General features: G+C 41.2%; 1 protein-coding gene across 2 annotated transcripts; it reads right to left on the reverse strand.

Annotated features, from left to right (window-relative positions):
- Positions 1-578: 578 nt before the first annotated feature.
- ASB13 (ankyrin repeat and SOCS box containing 13) lies at positions 579-22,333 on the reverse strand. 2 transcript variants are annotated; one of them, XM_056573211.1, is made up of 6 exons: positions 22,042-22,333; positions 15,115-15,302; positions 8,493-8,643; positions 6,682-6,816; positions 5,544-5,749; positions 579-1,374 (listed from the first exon to the last, which is right to left on the reverse strand). In XM_056573211.1, exons 1-6 carry the CDS (start codon positions 22,106-22,108, stop codon positions 1,309-1,311), a joined length of 813 nt encoding a protein of 270 aa, XP_056429186.1. In that variant the 5' UTR covers positions 22,109-22,333; the 3' UTR covers positions 579-1,308. The 2 variants fall into 2 exon arrangements, with proteins under 2 accessions (XP_056429186.1, XP_056429185.1); XM_056573210.1 differs by having other exon boundaries at positions 580-1,374; positions 5,558-5,749; positions 22,042-22,331.
- Positions 22,334-22,974: the final 641 nt, after the last annotated feature.

The following is a 22,974-nucleotide window of genomic DNA, read 5'->3' on the forward strand; positions in this document are numbered from 1 at the left end:
TAATAAATTTGCAAACATTTCTAAAATTCTACGTTTTTAGAAATGGTGTATTTAGTGCAGAATGATCGGGGAAAACTTGAATTTTGTTGATTTTGGTACAAAGTCACAACATAATAAAATCTGACAAAAGTGAAAGGGTCCAAATGCATTATATAAGTATTCATGAACTTTTAAGGGGGTTATCTGGCTGTTTACAATAATGACCTATCCTTAGGAAAGGCAATCAATATCAGATCAGTGGCGGTGGCGTAGTCAGATTCTTAGAACTCCCACTGATCAGCTTTTTGAAGCTATACATTTACTTAAAGGGGATGAATCTGTAATACCATGTACAGATGCTAATAATGTACAGTAAAGGTACTGTAAAGGTGCAGTGATAAGCAGTCTTAAAAATAAAATGCTGCGGTGTTCACAAAAGTGCTGTGGCCCTTCACATATTGATGCCCTATCCTTTATACTCTGCTGTTGTGCTGGATTCCAGTAAGATTTACATTTTAAGATATCAGAGTAGATCAATAGCATAACAAGTTTTATTAATTAACTTCCCCCCTTCGTACATAATTATTGTAATAAAAAAAATAAACCGATTGTCTATAAATGGGTGAAAATAAACCACATATTTTATTGTTCTTGGTATCATAATTCAGTAAATATTTTACAATACACAATTAACAATTCAGCACCCCTGACCCTAACAAGGATCAGACTAAAAAAAACTTATGAAGCGGTCCTTCATTTAATATTTCTGGAGAAGGAAGTCCTGTAATAGCTTTAAAGTGTTGCTTCGTCAAGCTTCCTCCCATAGATGTGAATGGAGGGGACTTAATTTTGACTAAAAAACCTCTAGGGCAACTCACCATTTATTGCTTGGCAAGTTGGATTCCAGTTATAAGATGTTAAAGATTCTCAGCACCACGTAGCAAACTATATGGCAGGAATCCATTAGAAACAATTCAAAGCATTCAACGCTGTTCATAATGTTTTGCTTATAATAGGTCCGGAAAAAGACTATTTTGCCCCAATAAATTACATATTTTACAAACATAAATACAAAGAAATAAAAATGACTTGACAATATAATTGCCACTGACCAATGCTTTTAAGATGCAAATTAGAATCTGTAAGACCATATCTCCAAACCTTTCCACTGGACTAAATATTTACTATATTTGTATGCAGAATATCACTATATGTACAATAATACAATATTGGTTGTAGGGTAACATGCATGTAAGTTTTGTTAAAGTCACTTATATGCAAGATATTTCATAAGTCTTTGTGGAATATTTAATTCATAAACCTTCTCAACTACTCCTTGGCCAAGTGCTTTTCTGAGTCGAAGTCTGCAGAGCTGTGACAAACTTCTAGGAGTCTCTGGGGGGGGGAAAAGACAAAATGTTATCTCTATGTTGTTCAAACCACGGAACTATATGACTACAAATCTTATTAAATTATTTTTTTGAAAGTACACTATTTAAAATGACACTATGTTTGAAACGGTACTCCAGGAAACTAAACCCATAGCCTAACCTTTACCTCTCATCAACCTATTTAGATGTTTAAATTTGATTAATTGGCTATATAGAGCAGTTTGTTTCCTCTTTGTTTGTAACTTTTATATATGAAGTGAGGGAATAACATCATCCAGCCATCCACTCTGTCTCTGTCCAAATCCCTCTATTAAAGCAGCCCCCACACTTCTGAGAGACACAGACCACATGGTTTCTTCCCTGCACTGATGAGTCACTCTCTTTAGTGCTGAGAGATATGTGTATGGTCTCAGCCAATCAGACACTGAATCTCTCTCTGCTCACAGAGCAGGAGAGTGGGGGCTGCTCCCAGAGAGTGAACTGACTTACATAGCAGAGCTGCAATGTTCAAAAAATATCAAGCAGCCAGAGAAGACAACAGGGGCCCCATGAGTCACGCACATCAAACAGGATGGTTTACAGGGAACATATCCAGGCAGTGTGGTGGCTTTGGAGCTTTTTATACACACACACACACACACACACATATATATTTCCCTGGAGTACCTCTATAACTGCATAGCAGGAAGGGCTTTTAGAAACATTGCCTATCCACAGGATCTGATCATGGGGGGTTTGCCCTCTGGGACTTTCTGCGATCTCCAGAATGGGGCCTGACCCTCTGTTGTTGAACGCTCTGGCCCCCGCATTTTAAGACATACTTGTCTTAGCTGTGACAGTTTGCTCCGCCAATCACCAACTAAGACTGGATACCGCTGCGGCTGGTGAGAGGCTGGGCAGGACATTACTGCTGAGATAATTACATCTCGGAATGTGGGGGCCACAGCATTCTGTGGAGAGTGTCAGGCCCCGTTCTGGAGATCGCGGAAGGTCCCAGAGGGTTTCACACTGCATTACCTATGGTTATGAATCATAATGTAGTTTAAACTAAAGTTCTGCTCCTAAGTTTTATCCATTTAAGAGTTGTGAAAGACATCTCAGCAACAAAAAAGTAACAAAAGTACCCTGCATGCTTTTTCCTACCCCTGCATTCCCATTATCCATGCAAGTCAAAGATTATTGTGTAATGAAGCGTGTGTGTGTGTGTGTGTATACAGTGGGGCAAAAAAGTATATAGTCAGCCACTTTAAAAGATGAGAGAGGCCTGTAATTTTCATCATAGGTTAACCTCAACTATGAGAGACAGAATGGGGGGGAAAGAATACAGGAAATCACATTGTAGGATTTCTAATGAATTAATTGGTAAATTCCTTTGTAAAATAAGTGTTTGGTCACCTACAAACAAGCAAAATTTCTGGCTCTCACAGACCTGAAACTTCTTCAAGAGTCTCCTCTGTCCTCCACTCGTTACCTGTATTAATGTCACCTGTTTGAACTTGTTATCAGTATAAAAGACACCTGTCCACAACCTCAAACAGTCACACTCCAAACTCCACTATGGCCAAGATCAAAGAGCTGTCGAAGGACACCAGAAAGAAAATTGTAGACCTGCAATAGGCTGGGAAGACTGAATCTGCAATAGGCAAGCAGCTTGGTGTGAAGAAATCAACTGTGGGAGCAATTATTAAAAAATGGAAGACATACAAGACCACTGATAATCTCCCTCGATCTGGGGCTCCATGCAAGATCTCACCCCGTGGTGTCAAAATGATCACAAGAACTGTGAGCAAAAATCCCAGAACCACACGAGGGGACCTAGTGAATGACCTGCAGAGAGCTGGGATCAAAGTAACAAAGGCTACCATCAGTAACACACTACACCGCCAGGTACTCAAATCATGCAGGGCCAGACGTGCTTAAGCCAGTACATGTTCGGGCCCATCTGAAGTTTGCTAAAGAGCATTTGGATGATCCAGAAGAGGAGTGGGAGATGAAACCTAAGTAGAACTTTTTGGTAAAAACTCAACTTGTCGTGTTTGTAGGAGAAAGAATGCTGAGTTGCAACCAAAGAAGACCTTACCTATGGCTGTTTTTCTGCCAAGGGACCAGGACGACTGATCCGTGTAAGGAAAGAATGAATGGGGCAATGTACAGAGTAGGCCATTTATATGGATACACCTTAATAAAGTGGGAATGGTTGGTGATATTAACTTCCTGTTTGTGGCACATTAGTATATGTGAGGGGGGGGGGAAACTTTTCAAGATGGGTGGTGACCATGGTGGCCATTTTGAATCCAACTTTTGTTTTTTCAATAGGAAGAGGGTCATGTGACACATCAAACTTATTGGGAATTTCACAAGAAAAACAATGATGTGCTTGGTTTTAACGTAACTTTATTCTTTAATGAGTTATTTACAAGTTTCTGACCACTTATAAAATGTGTTCAATGTGCTGCCCATTGTGTTGGATTGTCAATGCAACCCTCTTCTCCCACTCTTCAAACACTGATAGCAACACCGCAGGAGAAATGCTAGCACAGGCTTCCAGTATCCATAGTTTCAGGTGCTGTAGAATAGGCAAAACAAAAATTGGAACAGGACCCTCCGTTTACGCAGAAGATTTTGTTCAGTGATAAGGCAAACTTTTATGTGAATGGAGAAGTTAACAAACAAAACCACCGCTATTGGTCTGACACTACATTGGATAAATCCCTCCAAGACTGTTGGAACACAAAAATTGATGGTATGGTGTGTTATATGGGGTACAAAGATAGTGGGGCCATTCTTCATCAATGGAAACTTCAAGGCCACTGGATATGCGAAATTGCTACATAATGATGTGTTTCGCTCTTTATAGACTGAAGCTGGCACGTTCCCTGAGTTTTTCCAGCAAGATGGTGCACCACCACATTATGGGTGTCAGGTCCGAGCATTCCTAGATGAACAGTTTCCTGGAAAGTGGATTGGTCGTCGTGGGCCAGTTGAATGGCCCCCAAGGTCTCCCGATCTGACCCCCTTAGACTTTTATCTTTGGGGTCATCTGAAGGCAATTGTGTATGCTGTGAAGATACGAGATGTGCAGCACCTGAAACTACTGATACTGGAAGCCTGTGCTAGCATTTCTCCTGCGGTGTTGCTATCAGTGTGTGAAGAGTGGGAGAAGAGGGTTGCATTGACAATCCAACACAATGGGCAGCACATTGAACACATTTTATAAGTGGTCAGAAACTTGTAAATAACTCATGAAAGAATAAAGTTATGTTAAAACCAAGCACATCATTGTTTTTCTTGTGAAATTCCCAATAAGTTTGATGTGTCACATGACCCTCTTCCTATTGAAAAAACAAAAGTTGGAATCAAAATGGCCGACTTCAAAATGGCCACCACGGTCACCAACCATCTTGAAAAGTTTCCCCCCCTCACATATACTAATGTGCCACAAACAGGAAGTTAATATCACCAACCATTCCCATTTTATTAAGGTGTATACATATAAATGGCCCACCCTGTATTGTGAGATTTTGGGTGAAAACTTCCTTCCATCAGCAAGGGCATTGAAGATGAAATGTGACTGGGTCTTTCAGCATGACAATTATACCAAACAGACACCCCGGGCAACGAAGGAGTGTCCTGGACTGGCCTAGCCAGTCTCCAGATATCAACCCCATAGAAAACCTTTGGAGGGAGTTGAAAGTCTGTGTTGACCAGCAACAGCCCCAAAGCATCACTGCTCTAGAGGAGATCTGCATGGAGGAATGAGCCAAAATACCAGCAACAGAGTGTGAAAACCTTGTGAAGACTTACAGAAAACGTTTGACCTCTGTCATTGCCAACAAAGGGTATACTTGTTGATGAACTTTTGTTATTGACCATATACTTATTTTCCATCATAATTTGCAAATAAATTCTTTAAAAATCAGACAATGTGATTTTGAGGATTTTTTTCTCATTATGTCGCTCATAGATGAGGTATACCTATGATTAAAATTACAGACCTCTCTCTTTTTAAGTGGGAGAACTTGCACAATTGGTGGCTGACAAAATAGTTTTTTGCCCCACCGTATCTGGATTATAAGGTTTTAAAACAAAAAAAGGATTTTTTAGTCATGTAGCCATGGGCACATCTTACCAATTTTTTTTAAGGCAATAAAAACAATTTAAACCAACAAGTACCTGAAAGAACTTACTCTCATAATATTCAAAGCATTTGGCAGTAGGACTGTTTGGCCAGGAATAATCTGAAGGTCTTTTTCCACGATTGTCCCTCGAATACACATTTCCTCCAAATTCCACTAGCATTTCAATAAGATCTTTGTTTTTCACCTTAGCAGCGTGATGTAGGGCTGTTTCGTGAAGTTTAGCAGCATTCACATTTGCACCTTTAATAAAAACAATCCAACGGTTACCCCTAAATCTCAGAAGGTAAACTTTTTATCCCAAATGCAGCAGGAATTTATCTTGGAAACAAATGTAAACCAGCAGAAAAGCCCTAAATTTTGGACAAATATATGACATTTACATACTGTTGCAAATCCTCCCCCTCCCCAACAATTTTTTTCTTGTTTTATGACTTTTACCAAATAAAAACATGTTTTTTTTTAATCTTTTTGCTTGGTCATTCTTTTCAACTCTAGTGCTTTACTGTCTGCCTCTGGAAGGAAGCAAACAGCATCAGCTAAGGACATGGTTGATCATGTGGGCATAACTGTTGTATCTGTGCTACTACACTGTTGTAAATGTATCGTGTTGAGCATTTTCCCATAACCAACAGTCATCATCTATCTGCTGGGACTCCCATCCATCACAAGAACAGAGGTCCCATTTCTCCCTCGTTGAATGAAGTGGCAGTTAGAAATGAGCACTGCCACTCTATTCAATTTTATCAGCCTGACGAAGATAGCCGGGTACATTACTTAGCCTAAAATGGAGCGGCAGCGTAGTCAGGACCATGGAGTTAAATGAAACAGCAGTGCACAGACTGTTGACCACCACTCCATTACAACAAGGAGACGCAGGACCCTTGTTCTTGTAATCGGTGAGGGTCCCAGAGATCAGACTCACCGATCAGACACGCTGTACATACATGATGAGTGTATTTTATGGGTAAACCTTTTAAGGATGTGACTAGATAAATGGACAAAAAGCAAAGAAAAACTAATTTACTAATCACCATAAAGGATATATAGTGTGTTACATATGTTGTATAACTGCTGTATTCCAGTGACTAGTTGAATGTTTATTATTTTTGTTTTTTTAAACACATTTTGAACCATAAAAACCTACTGACATAAACCCAAGGATCTTCACCTACCTGCAACAAGTAACACCTTAGCACACTCCAAGTGTTCTCTTGCACAAGCTACATGTAAAGGGGTACCGAAATGACAATCATGAGCTTCTAGATTTGCTCCCACATCGATAAGAAGTTTTACACATTCAGGGTTACCTAAAAAAAGAAAAGAAAGATGAGATGGAAAAAAAAAGATATTATTAAAGAAAAATTAAAATAGTAGCTGCATCTGACTATTCCAAGTGAAACAACTAGAAAAACAAGAAAGTTGCAACAAAGCTACAGCTTGGGTAAAAGTGTGGGTCATTTTCTAAATATATTTCCTAAAAGGCACTAGTAGCTGTTAAGTCACTACTCTAGCCAACCTCTTGCAAGCACTAAACTAAGAACCCTCCCTATAAAATATACCTTTTATTGTGTTCAGTTAAAATAAGAAATAGTTAAGTAACCCAATTGTAATTATGAATTGCACCACAAGGTGTCAGAACCACACCACTGTTAAAAGTACAGCTCTAGTAAAGCCCTTATAATAAGCTCTTATAATAAAGTAATGTTAGTTTCTCTATGAGAATGTGCACTAAGACTTGTACGGCCGTTCAATGAGCTAACTAGCTAACTTTAGTTGCGCGCTAACAAGTAAGCTGCGATTAAAACAACAACATAGCCAGTGCCCTGACGTTTCGCTGGATCCCCAGCTTTATCAAAGGACTGGTAGAATCATATTTTGCACTGTGATCTGTAGTTTTTATCTGTACCATTTTTGTTTTTTCATGGAACTTTTGATCACTTTTTATTCATTTTTTTCTGATATATGATGTGACCAAAATAAACATCTTTATGCTGCTCACCATGCGAGATCATACAAATTTCAACAGTTTGGACAATTACGCAAGCAGCAATAAAAAATACAGTAGCTCACATAAGTGAGTACACCCCTTACAGTTTTGTAAACAATTTTATTATAGCTTTTTATGTGACAACACTGTTGACACTGACATTCTGATACAATGTAAAGTAGTGTACAGCCTGTATAACAGTGTTTAATGGGGTGTCCTCTCAAAATAACTCAACACACAATATTAATGTCTAAACATTGGCAACAAATATGAGTACACTCCAATCTGAAAAAAAAATGTTGCTCTACATTAAGATAGCCTAAGCTATAAGATGATTGCCACAAACAGAGATCAAGCATGGTGGGAAAGACCATATAGCAGTTTCACCAGATAGGTTCCACTTAGAACAGTCCTCGCCATGGTTGACTAAAGTAGTTAAGTGCACATGCTCAACGTCATATCCAGAGGGCGTCTTTGGGAAATATACGTATGTGCTGCCAGCATTGCTGCAGAGGTTGAAGGGGTGGGGACTCAGCCTGTCAGTGCTCAGACTATACACTGCATCAAATTCATTTGCATGGCTGTCGTCCCGAAAGAAAGCCTCTTCTAAGGATGCACAAGAAAGCCTGCAAGCCTGTGGTCCAATGAGACCAAGATAACCTTATTTGGTTCAGATGGTGTTAAGGGTGTGTGGCGGCAACCAGGTGAGGAGTACAAAGATAAGTGCATCTTGCCTACAGTCAGAAACTTCACTTCCTGCAGACTGCCGAGGCCCCGTCCAGGAGATCCCGGGGGGCCCCAGCGTTCAGACCCCCCGTGATCTATAAATTCTCCCCTATCCTATCCCCTATTTTGCGCTGGAATACTCCTTTAAGAGACTGCAGTGAGGTTATGGGTAAGCACAGTTTTTATGTGTGTTGTTTTTTTAAATGTGTTACCCCATTCCCATTTCCTGCTTTTTTTTAGTATTGATGAGTATTCTGAGGATACACTTACCACTCATGCATGCTTCGTGAAGAGGAGATGCAGTAAAAAGTGGAGGATTCACTTTTGCCCCATAGTCAAGGAGCATCTTCATACACTCAAGACTGCCTGCAGCAGAGGCATCACAGAGAGGGGTACTGCCATCAATATTTCTGGCATCCACCTATACAAACAAAACACATGTTATATGTGGGTATCTCTCCCCTGTCTGATAGGACTCCTTTGTGCTCTCTCCTGTCTGATAGCACTACTCTGTGCTCTCTTCTGTCTGATATTACTCCTCTGTGCTCTAAACTGTCTGATAGTTACTTCTTTGTGCTCTCTTCTTTCTTATAGTACTCCTCTGTGCTCTCTCCTGTCCGATAGGACTCCTCTGTGCTCTCTCCTGTCCGATAGTACTCCTCTGTGCTCTCTCCTGTCTGATAACCATTAGGCTGCATACACATTACGTTTAGGCACTACGGCTGCCGTGTCCGGCTAGGAAATTTCAAAACCGGGAGCTTTCGTATCTCAACCGGACTGGCGCTGAAACCCATTGCTGCTTGATTCATGTACAGGATGTAAGTGTATGTCCTGTTGCGTTAAGTACAAGGGCACCAGGATGTACATTTACAGCCTATGTCGTTAAGGGGTTTATCCCAGATTGGGGAAAAATTTTGGGTCAATTAGGGCCCATCCACACTGCTGAATCTCCAACCAGAGAAATTCTGGGTGGAGATTCTGTCTGCAGTGGGTGATACTGGAATCTTTGGTAGTAGGACCGAGCGCACGTGTGCCGTCTCCACAGTCCCGTGGAATTCTGCCAAAAGAATGAACGCCTATTCTTTTGGCGAGTCCTGATCTTGAATTGCTGATGTGTAATTTTCTGCCACAGAAATTGTGCTGTGAAAACACTGCAATAGATTCCATTGCATACAATGGGACTCTGCTGCAAGTGGAATTCTGTGTCAGAATTTCAGCAAAGTGGACAGGCCCTAAGGATCTGAATCAACAGTTTAAAAGGTTTAAATCATGATCTGGTGATCTTACCGAGCTCCTACTATATAGGCCTTAACCTGTTGGGGACGAAGGGCGTATCCATACGCCCGTGGGAATTTCGGTCCCCGCCACGCGCCAGGTGGGGACCGGGCCGGGGTGACTGCTGATATCTATCAGCAGGCACCCCGTGCAAATGCCCAGGGGGGGTCATTAGACCCCCCCATGTCGGCGATCGGCGCAAATTGCAAGTGAATTCACACTTGCGCCGATTCCGGGTCATTACGGGTCTATGGTGACCCGGAATAGAAGGGGGATCGCGGTTGTCTAAGACAACTACGATCCCGCTGAAGCGATAGGAGTGAGGTGGCAGGGGTTTACTTTAGTTTTCCCCGTCCTGCCCACCCACAATAGGCGGGGCAGGACGGGGAAAACGACGGGGACCAAACGCCGAAGGTCCACTTACCCCTCTGGAGGCTGCAGGCGACGGGGATCGGCGGGCGGCGACGGAGATCGGCGCGAGCGGCAGAAGAGGACGGCTCCCTGGATCCTACGGAAGTCGGTAAGTTGCCTAGCAACATCTGGAGGGCTACAGTCTGAGACTGTAGCCTTCCAGATGTTGCAAAACTACAACTCCCAGCATGCCCAGACAGCTGTTTGCTGTTTGGGCATGCTAGAATATGTAGTTTTGCAACAGCTGGAGGGCTGCAGTTTGAGACCACTATATAGTGGTCTCTAAACTGTATCCCTCCAGATCTTGCAAAACTACAACTCCTAGCATGCTCAAACAGCTCTTTGCTGTCTGGACATGCTGGAATTTGTAGTTTAGCAACATCTGAAGGGTCACAGTTTGAAAATCACTGGGCAGTGGTCTATAAACTGTAGCCCTCCAGATGTTGCAAAACTGCAAATCCCAGCATGCTGAAACAGCAAACAGCTGTCTCGGCATGCTGGGAGTTGTAGTTGCGTAACCTCCAGCTGTTGCATAACTACATCTCCCAGCATGCCCTTCGGCGATTAGTACATGCTGGGAGTTGTAGTTTTGCAACAGCTGGAGGCACACTGGTTGGAAAATACTGTTAGGTAACAGAACCTAACTAAAGGTTTTCCAACCAGTGTGCCTCCAGCTGTTGAAAAAGTTGTGGTTTTGAAACAGCTGGAGGTTTGTCCCCCCATGTGAACGTACAGGGTACATTCACACGGGCAGGTTTACAGTAAGTTTCCTGCTTCAAGTTTGGTCTGCGGCAAATTTTTTGCCGCAGCGCAAACTCCTAGCGGGAAACTCACCGTAACACGCCAGTGCGAATGTACCCTAAAAACACTATACTACCACATAATAAAGAGTAAAACACTACATATACACCCCCTTACACTGTCCCCCCCCCCCCCCAATAAAAATGAAAAACGTATTGTACGGCAGGGTTTCCAAAACGGAGCCTCCAGCTGTTGCAAAACAACAACTCCCAGCATTTCTGGACAGCCACTTACTGTCCAGGCATTCTAGGAGTTAAGCAACAGCTGGAGGCACCCTGTTTGGGAATCACTGGCATAGAATACCCCTATGTCCACCCCTATGCAATTCCTAATTTAGTCCTCAAATGCGCATGGCGCTTTCTCGCTTCAGAGCCCTGTCGTATTTCAAGGAAACAGTTTAGGGCCACATATGGGGTATCTCCGTAATCGGGAGAAATTGCACTACAAATTTTGGGGGGCTTTTTCTCCTTTTACCCCTTATGAAAAGGAAAAGTTGGGGGTTACACCAGCCTGTTAGTACAAAAAAAAAATAATAATATGTTTACACTAACATGCTGGTGTTGCCCGATACTTTTTATTTTCACAAGCAGTAAAAGGAAAAAAAAGCCCCCCAAAATTAGTAACGCAATTTCTCCTGAGTACGGAATTACCCCATATGTGGGCGTAAAACGCTCTGCGGGCGCACAACAAGGCTCAGGAGTGAGAGCGCACCATGTATATTTGAGGCCTAAATTCGTGATTTGCACAGGGGTGGCTGATTTTACAGTGGTTCTGACAAAAAAGCAAAAACATAAATACCCACATGTGACCCCATTTTGGAAACTACACCCCCCACGGAACGTAACAAGGGGTATAGTGAGCATTTACACCCCACAGGTGTTTGACGAATTTTCATTAAAGTTGGATGGGAAAATGGAAAAAAAAATGTTTTCACTAAAATGCTGGTGTTACCCTAAATTTTTCATTTTCACAAGGGAAAATAGGAAAAAAAGCCCCCCAAAATTTGTAATCCCATTTCCTCTGAGTAAGAACTTACCCCATATGTGGATGTAAAGTGCTCTGCGGGTGCACTACAATGCTCAGAAGAGGAGGAGCGCCATTGGGATTTTGAAGAGAAAATGTGTCCTGAATTGAAGGCCACATGAGTTTACAAAGCCCCCATAGTGCCAAAACAATGGACCCCCCCCCCCACATGTGACCCCATTTTGGAAACTACACCCCTCGTGTAATATAATAAGGGGTACAGTGAGCATTTATGCCCCACATGTGTCTGACAGATTTTTGGAACAGTGGTCCGTGAAAATGAAAAATTCTCTTTCCAAAAGCTCAATGGCGCTCCTCCTTTTCTGAGCATTGTATTTCGCCCGCAGAGCATTTTACGTCCTAACATGGGGTATTTCCATACTCAGAAGAGATGGGGTTACAAATTTTGGGGGGCATTCTCTCCCATAACCCTTTGTAAAAATGGTAAATTTGGGGAAGAAACTGCACTTTAGTGAAAAAAAAATTTTTTTCATTTACACATCCAATTTTAACGAAAAGTCGTCAAACACCTGCGTGGTGTTAAGGCTCACTGGACCCCTTGTTACGTGCCTTGAGGGGTGTAGTTTCCAAAATGGTATGCCATGTGGGGTTTTCTGCTGTTCTGGCAACATTGGGGCTTCCTAAATGTGACATGCCCCCAAAAACTATTTCAGCAAAATTCACTCTCCAAAATCCCATTGTTGCTCCTTCCCTTCTGAGCCCTCTACTGCGCCCGCCGAACACTTGACATACACATATGAGGTATTTCCTTACTCGAGAGAAATTGGGTTACAAATTTTTGGAGGCTTTTTCTCCTATTACCACTTTTCTCCATCACTTTGCTGCTATTCCTGTGAAACACCTAAAGGGTTAACAAACTTACTGAATGTCATTTTGGATACTTTGAGGGGTGCAGTTTTTATAATTGGGTCATTTGCGGGGTATTTCTAATAGGAAGGCCCTTCAAATCCACTTCAAACCTGAACTGGTCCCTGAAAAATTTCGATTTTGAAAATTTGGTGAAAAATTGCTGCTGAACTTTGAAGCCCTATGATGTCTTCCAAAAGTAAAAACATCTAAACTTTATGATGCAAATATAAAGTAGACATATTGTATTTGTGAATCAATATATAATTTATTTGGAATGTCTATTTTCCTTACAAGCAGAGAGCTTCAAAGTTAGAAAAATGCAAAATTTTCACATTTTTCATCAAATTTTTGAATTTTTCACCAAGAAATGATGCAAGCATCGACAAAAATTTACCACTACCATAAAGTAGAATATGTCACGAAAGAACAATCTCAGAATCAAATTTATAAGTAAAAGCATCCCAGAGTTATTAATGCTTAAAGTGACAGTGGTCAGATTTGCAAAAAATGCTCCCGTCCTTAGGCTCCGTCCCCAAGGGGTTAAAGGGGTACTCCAGTCGAAAACAATTTGTTTTAAATCAACTGGTGCCATTTATACAGTTATACAAATTTGTAAATGACTTCTATTAAAAAATCTTAATCCTTCTAGTACCTGGAAGCTGCTGTATACTACAGAGGAAGTTCTTTTCTTTTTGAATTTATTTTTTGTCTGTCCACAGTGCTCTCTGCTGACACCTCTGTACATGTCAGGTACTGTCCAGAGCAGTATAGGTTTGCTATAGGGATTTGCTCCTGAACAGTTCCTAAAATGGACAGAGGTGTCAGCAGAGAGCACTGTGGACAGACAGAAAGGAAATTCAAAAAGAAAAGAACTTTCTCTGTAGTAAACAGCAGCTAATAAGTACTGGAAGGAATAAAACATTTTTATAGAAGTAATTTACTAATCAGTTTATCTTTCTGGCACCAGTTGATTTAAAATAAATTGTTTTCCATTGGAGTACCCCTTTAACCCCTTAACGACCACGGATGTATATATACGTCCGTGGCCGGCTCCCGCGATATAACGCGCGGTCCCGCAGTGACCGCGTGTCATATCGGGTCGGTCTCGGCATGTAACTGAAGCCAGGACCCGGGGCTAATAGAGCGCGGAACCGTGATCGCTGTTAACCCTTTAGCTCCAGGGGCGGACTGATCGGCCGGTCTGATCGGACGTCGTCTGAGGGCCTGGACGGATACAGGGCCCGCCACTGCTCCTGGGGATCCAGCAGACAGCGCTGCCTTCTCCTGTATGTGCGATACACTCACATACAGAAGGCGTCCCCTCGGTGTGAGTCTCATCTACGCCTACACAGAGGAGACATCTAAAAAAAGTAAAACCTTCCCGGCTGCTCAGTGGGGCTGATCGGGACCAACGCAGTGAAAATGTGGTGTCCTGATCAACTAGGACGCAAGCGGGGGTCACTCACCATCCTCCGGCAGTTCGATCGGCGACTGATTGCTCCAAGCCTGAGATTCAGGCTTGAGCAATCGACCACCGATAACACTGTTCAATGCAAAGCTATGGCTTTGCAGTGAACAATGCTGGCAATCAGTGTATGCAATGTTATAGCCCCTATGGGGGCTATAACATTGCAAAAAAAAAAAAAAAAAAGTGTAAAAAAAAAAGTTAATAAATGTGATTTAACCCTTTCCCTAATAAAAGTCCAAATCACCCCCCTTTTCCTATTTAAAAAAAAAAATAAACATGTAAATAAATATAAACATATGTGGTATCACCGTGTGCGTAAACTATAAAAAAATATATATAATTAATTAAACTGCAGGGTCAATGGCGTACACGCCAAAATAGTGCATTTTTGGCCACTTTTTAGATCATGAAAAAATTAATTAAAAGATCAATACATGGTACCAATAAAAACTTCAGATCACAGCGCAAAAAATGAGCCCTCATACTGCCCCATACGCAGAAAAATAAAAAAGTTATAGGGGTCAGAAGATGACAATTTTAAACGTATACATTTTCCTGCATTTAGTTATGATTTTTTCCAGAAGTACGACAAAATCAAACCTATGTAAGTAGGGTATCATTTTAATCGTATGGACCTACAGAATAAAGATTAGGTGTCATTTTTACCGAAAAATTTACTGCGTAGAAACGGAAGCCCCCAAAATTTACAAAATGTGGGGGGTTTTTTCATCAATTTCGTTGCACCATAATTTTTCTTTCCGTTTCGCTGTAGATTCTTGGGTAAAAAGACTGATGTCACTGCAAAATAGAATTGGTGGCGCAAAAATTAAACCATCACATGGATCTTTAGGTGCAAAATTGAAAGGGTTATGATTTTTAAAAGGTGAGGAGGAAAAAAATGAAAGTGCAAAAACGGAAAAACTCGTGGTCCTTACTCATTAAGGGGTTAATGGCTTTGTCTAGAAGAAGGGGGTGGTGTATTTTGTGCCAATACTTTACTCAAATGAAACATTACCAATAAAAAAAATTCAAAGGGTTACAAACCTGTGCACCAGCAGCAAGTAACAGCTTCACACACTGAATGTGGCCATGAAGACAGGCTTCGTGCAGTGGTGTAATGGAGTCCACTGTTACTATATTCACACAGACTCCACTTTCAATCAGTTGTGTGAGCTGTAGAATCTGACCTTGTCTCGAGGCATCATGAACTGGTGTCCTATCCAGCCAGTTTCCTGTAATACAACAATTCGTAACATGGTAAATGGAGACTCCGTAGGGATCAGCTATGGATACTGTACAATATTCTGAGCTGACAATAAGCCTGGTAATATGAGGTGTATCTATGGTAAATAGGTGGCCATAAATGATGCATACTTTATAACAATAAGTAGACAAGAATGCCTTGTATAGGACAATATACATTATTACATCTTTAGAATGGTTTACCCCAGTAATGGAATCCAAACCAATCAAAGCAAAAGCAAAGTAAAATAATATGTTGTAAATGGTTTCGCTGAGAAAGTTTTGATAATTGGTTAGAAATATTTGTTATAAGTGAAAACCTCTTTAACCACAATTTAAGAACTTTCTATGGTAACAGCTAAGGCTGCATTTACATTTCTTAAGTGAGAGAATTGCTAGAGCAGTGTTTCTAAAGTCCTCAATACCCCCAACAGATCATAATTTGAGGAAAGTCCATACAGAGTACAGTTGTGGTGATGCCTGATGCACTGACCAGAATTATATATAAGGAAATCCTGAAAACATGACCTCTTGGGAATACCTGGGGACTGTTCACACTTACCTCATTTATTAATATCCATGGGGAAACACTGTGCTAGAATACACACTTACCTCATTTATTAATATCCATGGGGAAACACTGTGCTAGAATACACACTTACCTCATTTATTAATATCCATGGGGAAACACTGTGCTAGAATACACACTTACCTCATTTATTAATATCCATGGGGAAACACTGTGCTAGAATACACACTTACCTCATTTATTAATATCCATGGGGAAACACTGTGCTAGAATACACACTTACCTCATTTATTAATATCCATGGGGAAACACTGTGCTAGAATACACACTTACCTCATTTATTAATATCCATGGGGAAACACTGTGCTAGAATACACACTTACCTCATTTATTAATATCCATGGCTCATTAAAAATGTTACTTTATTACATTGTCACTTTAAAGACTTTTATTTTATTGTCATTAAAATTGTAACTGTTATGTCCCCTCCAGAAAGATAGCACATGACCCTAGCTGAACTGTTTTAAAGGATAACTCCACCGCTAGACATTGTATCCCCTGTCCAAAGGATAGGGGATAAGATGTCTGATCCCGACCCTCAAACCCCAGAGAAGGCTCTGTTCATGCTGCATTTATGGCATCTGTTTTATGTATAGGTTGGAAAATTCTTCATATACTTTGCGCCAAAACAAGATCAGTTCCCTGCAGGGAAATTCTTTACCTTAAAGGGGTTTCCATGAAATGTTAAAGGTTAGTGTGTGCCTCCCCTTACATTAAAACAATAAAAGACTACATACTTACCTTCCCCGATCCCACTGGCGCTGCAGCTGTCAGATCTTCTGATCCTGGGATTTTCTTCCACCTGATGATGACATCCTGCTCACTGCTCAGCCAATTACAGAGCTAAGGGGAGGGTCAGGATGTCACCAAAAGCTGGCAGAACAGGAGCACAGCAGGGACTGGAAGATCAGACAGCACCAGAGGGGATGGGAAATTCCGTATGCAGTCTTTTATTGTATTAATGCAGAGGAAGGTACATACTAACCTTTCCCATTTCCTGAAAACCCCTTTAACAAAGTTTACCTGGTTTAACGGGATTCAATCAATTTTTTAGATGCAAAAAAACAAAAAAGAAGAATGTCAGGACATGCTGGAAATTGTCACTCTGCAACAGCTGGAGACACAGTGCTTGGGAAACACACACTGTTTTAGACCCTCAGACTATGGGGTTATCAAAAGTGGTTGTGGTATGCCTCTTGTGAGCTGGTTTTCTTGTGTTGATTCTGGTGGATGTGCAGCAAATTTGGCGCATGGCTGTGGTAAGTTTGTCACAGATTAGACAGCATCCAATAATTGCTCTGCACGGACACTTTTGGGTTTCATAAGGTTGTGGCTTTTGTGGAATGTTTGTGGCAGAATTACTGGCACATAGGGGGACATTTATCAAAACCTGTGTAGAGGAAGAGTGGAGCAGCTGTCCATAGCAACCAATCAGATTGCTGCTTTCATTTTTTCTTTTTTTTCTTAAGGCCTCTGAAAAATAAAAGAAAGCAGCAATCTGATTGGTTGCCAAGTATGGCCAACTGCACCTCTCTTCCTCTACACAGGTTTTGATAAATCTCCCCCATGAGGCGAACATAATAAATTTATGCTACAGCAAATGTTATCATGGAATTTGAAACTAAGTTGTTTTTGAGGCTCCTTTCACACTTTAAAGTTCTTCCGCTTTAAAGAGCTGTTATAATGTTCCGTTATGAAAACCCTTAAAATTGTCCGTTACAAAATCCCATGCGGCCGTTGCAAAATCACATTAAAGTCTATGGGATTTTTACATTATGGGGGAGATTTATCATAAGCTCTCCAGAGGAAAAGTTGCCTAGTTGTCCATAGCAACCAATCAGATTACTTCTTTAATTTTTAACAAGGCATCTGCAAAATGAAAGAAGCAATCTGATTGGTTGCTATGGGCAACTGTGCAATTTTTCCTTGGCACAGGTTTTGATAAATCTCCCCCTATCTGTTTTAACCCGTCGTAGCCCATTATTAATAACAGACGTTATTTGTGACGGGAGAAAAAATGGTACATGCACTATTTTTCTCCAGTAACAAAATAATGTCCTTTATTAATAACGGGCTATGACGGGTTAAAACAGATAATGTAAAAATCCCATAGACTAATGTGAATTTGTAAAGGCCGCATGGGATTTTGTAACGGACAATTTTAAGGGTTTTCATAACGGAACATTATAATGGCTCTTTAAACCGGAAGAAATTTATAGTGTGAAAGCTCCCACCATCCTATTTTTTTTTTGCTAGCCCGTTCCCCCCCCCCCCCCCCGCTACGGCACTAGCCCGTTCCCTCCCCCCCCCCCCCCGCTATGGCACTAGCCTGTTCCCTCCCCCCCCCCCCCCCGCCCCGCATACCCCGTTCCCTCATTACACTTGCAGTTACTGCAGAGTCCGGCAGCGGGCGTGCAGGGACAGCGGCGGCAACGAGGCGGCGGCGGCGATGATGTGCGGGAAGAGTGGCCTCCCAGCCAGTGGCCGGGGAGCCAATGCGCTCGCTCCCGCCTGTCTGATTGACAGGCAGGGAGCGAGTGCAGCCTAACTGAAAAAGGACTGATTGCCACTCCAAAATCAATCCTTTTTCAGTGGCCGGTTTTTAAATGTAAATTAAACCTTTTTAATGAAAAAAAAAAAAATAATAAAAGTATATTAGAGATATGTTGTAGTGCATAAATACTACAACATATCAAAAAATAAAGTTGGTGACAGTGCCCATTTAAATGGTCACTGTCATAATTTTTTTTTTTTCATATGATACAGCAGGTAAAATAAATACGCATTTATTTGTATTTTACTACCTGTAAAAAAATAAAACTTTTTATGTCACTTTCTTGGCCAAGGGGTCTCCCTTCTGGTCCAGACTGCATTCTACCTGCTCAAAAGCACAGACTTTGGTCTTCTGGCAGGAGACCAAACGCAGCAGGGCAGTCTGGCCATAGGAAGTGAATAGAACTCGTTCTCCCTGTTTCAGACACAGGCAGAGAGCAATGATATTCACTGCCTATGGCCAGATAGCACTTCTTGAGTTTGGTCTCCTTCCAGTCCAGTAGGAGACCAAAGTCTGTACTTTTGAGGCGACAGAATGCAGTCTGGACCAGAAGGGAGACCCCTAGTGGCCAGATTTAGAAGGCCATGAAAGCGACATAAAAAGACATTTTTTACAGGGAGTAAATTACAAATCTTATTTAGTTTACCTGCTGTATCATATGAAGAAAAATAATTTTAACCCCTTATTTTTGCATTTTTGTTTATCCCTGCTCGCCTTCTAAAAATCATAACTCTTCTATATTTTCACCCACAGACCCATATAAGGGTTTCTTTTTTGCGCGAACAGTTGTCTTTCATAATCACATCACTCATTTTACCATAAAATGTATGGCCAATCAAAAAAAATATTAACTTGTGTGAGGAAATAAAAAAAACGCAATTTAGCAAATTTTGGAAGGTTTCGTTTTCATGCTGTACACTTTACAGTATAAATGACATGTTTTTTTATTTTGTGGGTCAATACTTTTAAAATGATACCCACGACTACATACTTAACTATTATTGTATCGCTTAAAAAAAAAAATCTCAAACTTTTCAACCAAATTAGTATGTTTAAAATCCCTTCATTTTTTTTTATTCTTTTTTGGGTTTAAAATGGGAAAAGGGGATAATTTACATTTTTATTGGGGGAGGGGATTTGTCACTTTTTTATTTTTATTTATTTATTTTTATGTCTTCATAGGGGCTATCTATAGAAATCAGTTGATTGCTAATACTGTTCAGTGCTATGTATGGGACACAGCACTGATCAGTATTATCGGTGATCTACTGCTCTGTTCTGCTCGATCTCAGACCAGAGCAGAAGACCCCGGGAGACGGACGGAGGCAGGTGAGGGTGAGAAGACCTCCGTCCGCCATATTACATGATCGCCATTTAAACACGCGCATTACCGCAGATGCCTTGATCTGTATTGATCACGGCATCTGACGGGTTAATGGCAGACATGAGCGCGATCGCTGATGTCCGCCATTACCCGCGGGTCCCTGGCTGCTGATAGCAGCCAGGACCTGCTGCGCATGATGCGAGCACCGCTCCGATGCTTGCATCATGTATAGGATGTAAATGTACATCCTGGTGCGTTAAGTACCAGATCATCAGGACGTACATTTCTGTCCTATGTCGTTAAGGGGTTAATGACAGTGCCCATTTAAAGGGGTACTCCAGTGGAAAACATTTTTTTTCATATCAACTGGCTCCAGAAAGTTAAACAGATTTGTAAATTACTTCTATTAAAAAAAAATCTTAATCCTTCCAGTACTTATCAGCTGCTGAATACTACAGAGGAAGTTGAGTTGTACTTTTCAGTCTGACCACAGTGCTCTCTTCTGACACCTCTGACCATGACAGGAACTGTCCAGAGCGCTGTGGTCAGACAGAGAGCACTGTGGTCAGAGAGAAAAGAACAACTCAACTTTCTCTGTAGTATACAGCAACTGAAAAGTACTGGAAAGGTTAAGATTTTATAATAGAAGTCATTAACAAATCTGTTTAACTTTCTGCTACCAGTTGATTAGAAAAAAAACTTTTTTCCACCGGAGTTCCCCTTTAAGTCCAAAAATGTATCAAAAGATGACACTTTAAAAAAAAAATTTTTTTAAACATAAATAGCTATAAAATAAGAAATTACACCTAAATTTTTTGGCCATAATATTTAATTTAAGGCAAGGTTCACACATAGAGGGAAAGTTACCAAACCCCGATTAGAGAAAGAGTGATGCAGTTGCCCATAGCAACCAGATTGCTTCTTTCATTCTTCAAAGGCCTTTTTAAAAAGAAGCAATCTGATTGGTCGCTATAGGCAACTGCATTACTATATTTTCTACACAGGTTTTGATAAATCTACTACATAGAGTTTGGTGGGGGAGAGGGGGGGGGGGGTTTAGGCTGAAATACTGAAGAAAAAAAAAAGGTAGGTGCACATAGCCTGGATGGGGATTATTGTTTATTTCCCATTTAATTCAATAATAACAACAACAACAAATTAAATAAAAAAAGTGTTTTTTTTGGGATGCTTTTGAAACGTAAAACAGACCAAAACACTGAGTGTGAACACAGCCTAAAACTTCTATAAGGCTGGGTTCACATCACGGTTTTCAAATACGGTAACGGTATATGATTTTCCACAAAAAAAAGTTTACGACCGTATCCGAAACCGTATGCATAGAGAATGCATTGTAAACCGTATTCCAAATGTTGTGTACGGTTGCATCCGTTTTGCCTCGGATACGGTTTTGCCGATTTTTCAACCGTAGGCAAAAACGCTGTCGACCACGTTTTTGCCTCCGGTTGGAAAACTGTATGCGAACCGTATGCGGTTCTTTTAACATTGTTGTCTATGAGAACCGTACACAGAATTTCAGAATACGGTTGCACACGGTTTTTCTAATCCGTTTTTGGAGTTGACACATGCGCAGATTGGAATTTCAATAGAACAATAGTAACTTTATTAAATTGCTGGAAAACTAATTCCAACAAAATAGCAAAACCGTTGGCAAAAACTGATGCAAACGGATAGAACCGTACGGGGAAAAACCGTATACGTTTTAATTTGGAGTCATACAGTTGTATAGGGTTGCATACGGTTTTTGCCATACGTTTTTTAGCGGAAAACCGTATACGGTAATCGTATTTGAAAAACGTGGTGTGAACCCAGCCTAACATATCCAAAGGATAGAAGTCATTCTATTTTTAGGCACTTTAACATCCGTTCAGAAGGGGCCTATTTCCATAATATATTGTCTGTACACATGGAAATATTTACCCCAGTGTTTCCCAACCAGTGTGCCTCCAGCTGTTGCAAAACTACAACTCCCAGCATGCCCAGACAGCCTTCGGCTGTCTGGGCATGCTGGGAGTTGTAGTTTTGCAACAGCTGGAGGCACTCTGGTTGGGAAACACTGATCTACCCAAAGAAACCATCAGCAGGTTCTATGGCCAGCCAAGACTTTCGTGTCGTCAGGGGGATCACCATGCACGGTGTGACGACCCCATGTTTACCAGCGCTGCCCCCGCACATGCGCGATCAGCCTAATCATAACAGCACTAATCTCACAATGCAAATCACTGAAGGGACAGCAGCTCCTACCGATGTCTCCGATTACTGGGCCCCTCAGAGCAGCCGGCGCAGTGAATGGGGCTGCTCCGGTTTCCATGACAACGTCGACCTAGTTTTACTACGCATTGAAAATGCTTCCTGTACGGACAAGAGAAAAACAACTTCTCAAAGGATCTCGGGAATTGTAGTTTTCCGCCTTGACATGAGAAGGCGGTGCCAGGGAGCATGTGACTCGTGGGCCACGTCTTGGTATGATGGCGCTTGCCCTGTATTTCCTAATACCAAGCTGGGTTCGGCTTCTAGGGAACATTACACGCGTCATTTCCGGTCACGTGTTGTGTGATCGTTTACCTCATGTTCTGTTTTATAACAGACAGGAGCTTCTGACAGGACCCAAAAAACATTCTAATTTGTAGGCAATATCTGAGACACAGTTGCTTACTATAACAAGAGCACACATTTTTGGGCAATGTGAAACTGGCTGCATAAGCATGTTTTTCCAAAATTCATCAATTTGCGTAATAGGAAGACCTTGGAAAGCGCAAAAATTGGTAAACAGTTCACACACATCCTCCAGCCGGTCACTGGAATACATTCGTGCAGGTGTAATTGTCTACAAATTCAGTGCATCTCAAGAAAAGTGACAACGTGAAAATAGTGCAAAAAGCAAATAACTTTGGCGCAAGTCAATGAAAAATAATCTTAAAGAAGAAAGATGGCAGCACTCACCAGTACAGTGGAACAGTATCTTCTTTATTTAAAGGGGTACTCCCGTGGCAAAACTTTTCTTTTAAATCGACTGGTGCCAGAAAGTTAAACAGATTTGTAAATGACTTCTATTAAAAAATCTTAATCCTTCCAGTACTTATTAGCTGCTGAATACTACAGAGGAAATGGTTTTCTTTTTGGAACACAGAGCTCTCTGCTGACATCATGACCACAGTGCTCTCTGCTGACATCTCT

The sequence above is a fragment of the Hyla sarda genome, chromosome 4, assembly GCF_029499605.1.
Source record: "Hyla sarda isolate aHylSar1 chromosome 4, aHylSar1.hap1, whole genome shotgun sequence".
In the NCBI taxonomy this organism is placed as follows: Eukaryota; Metazoa; Chordata; class Amphibia; order Anura; family Hylidae; genus Hyla; species Hyla sarda.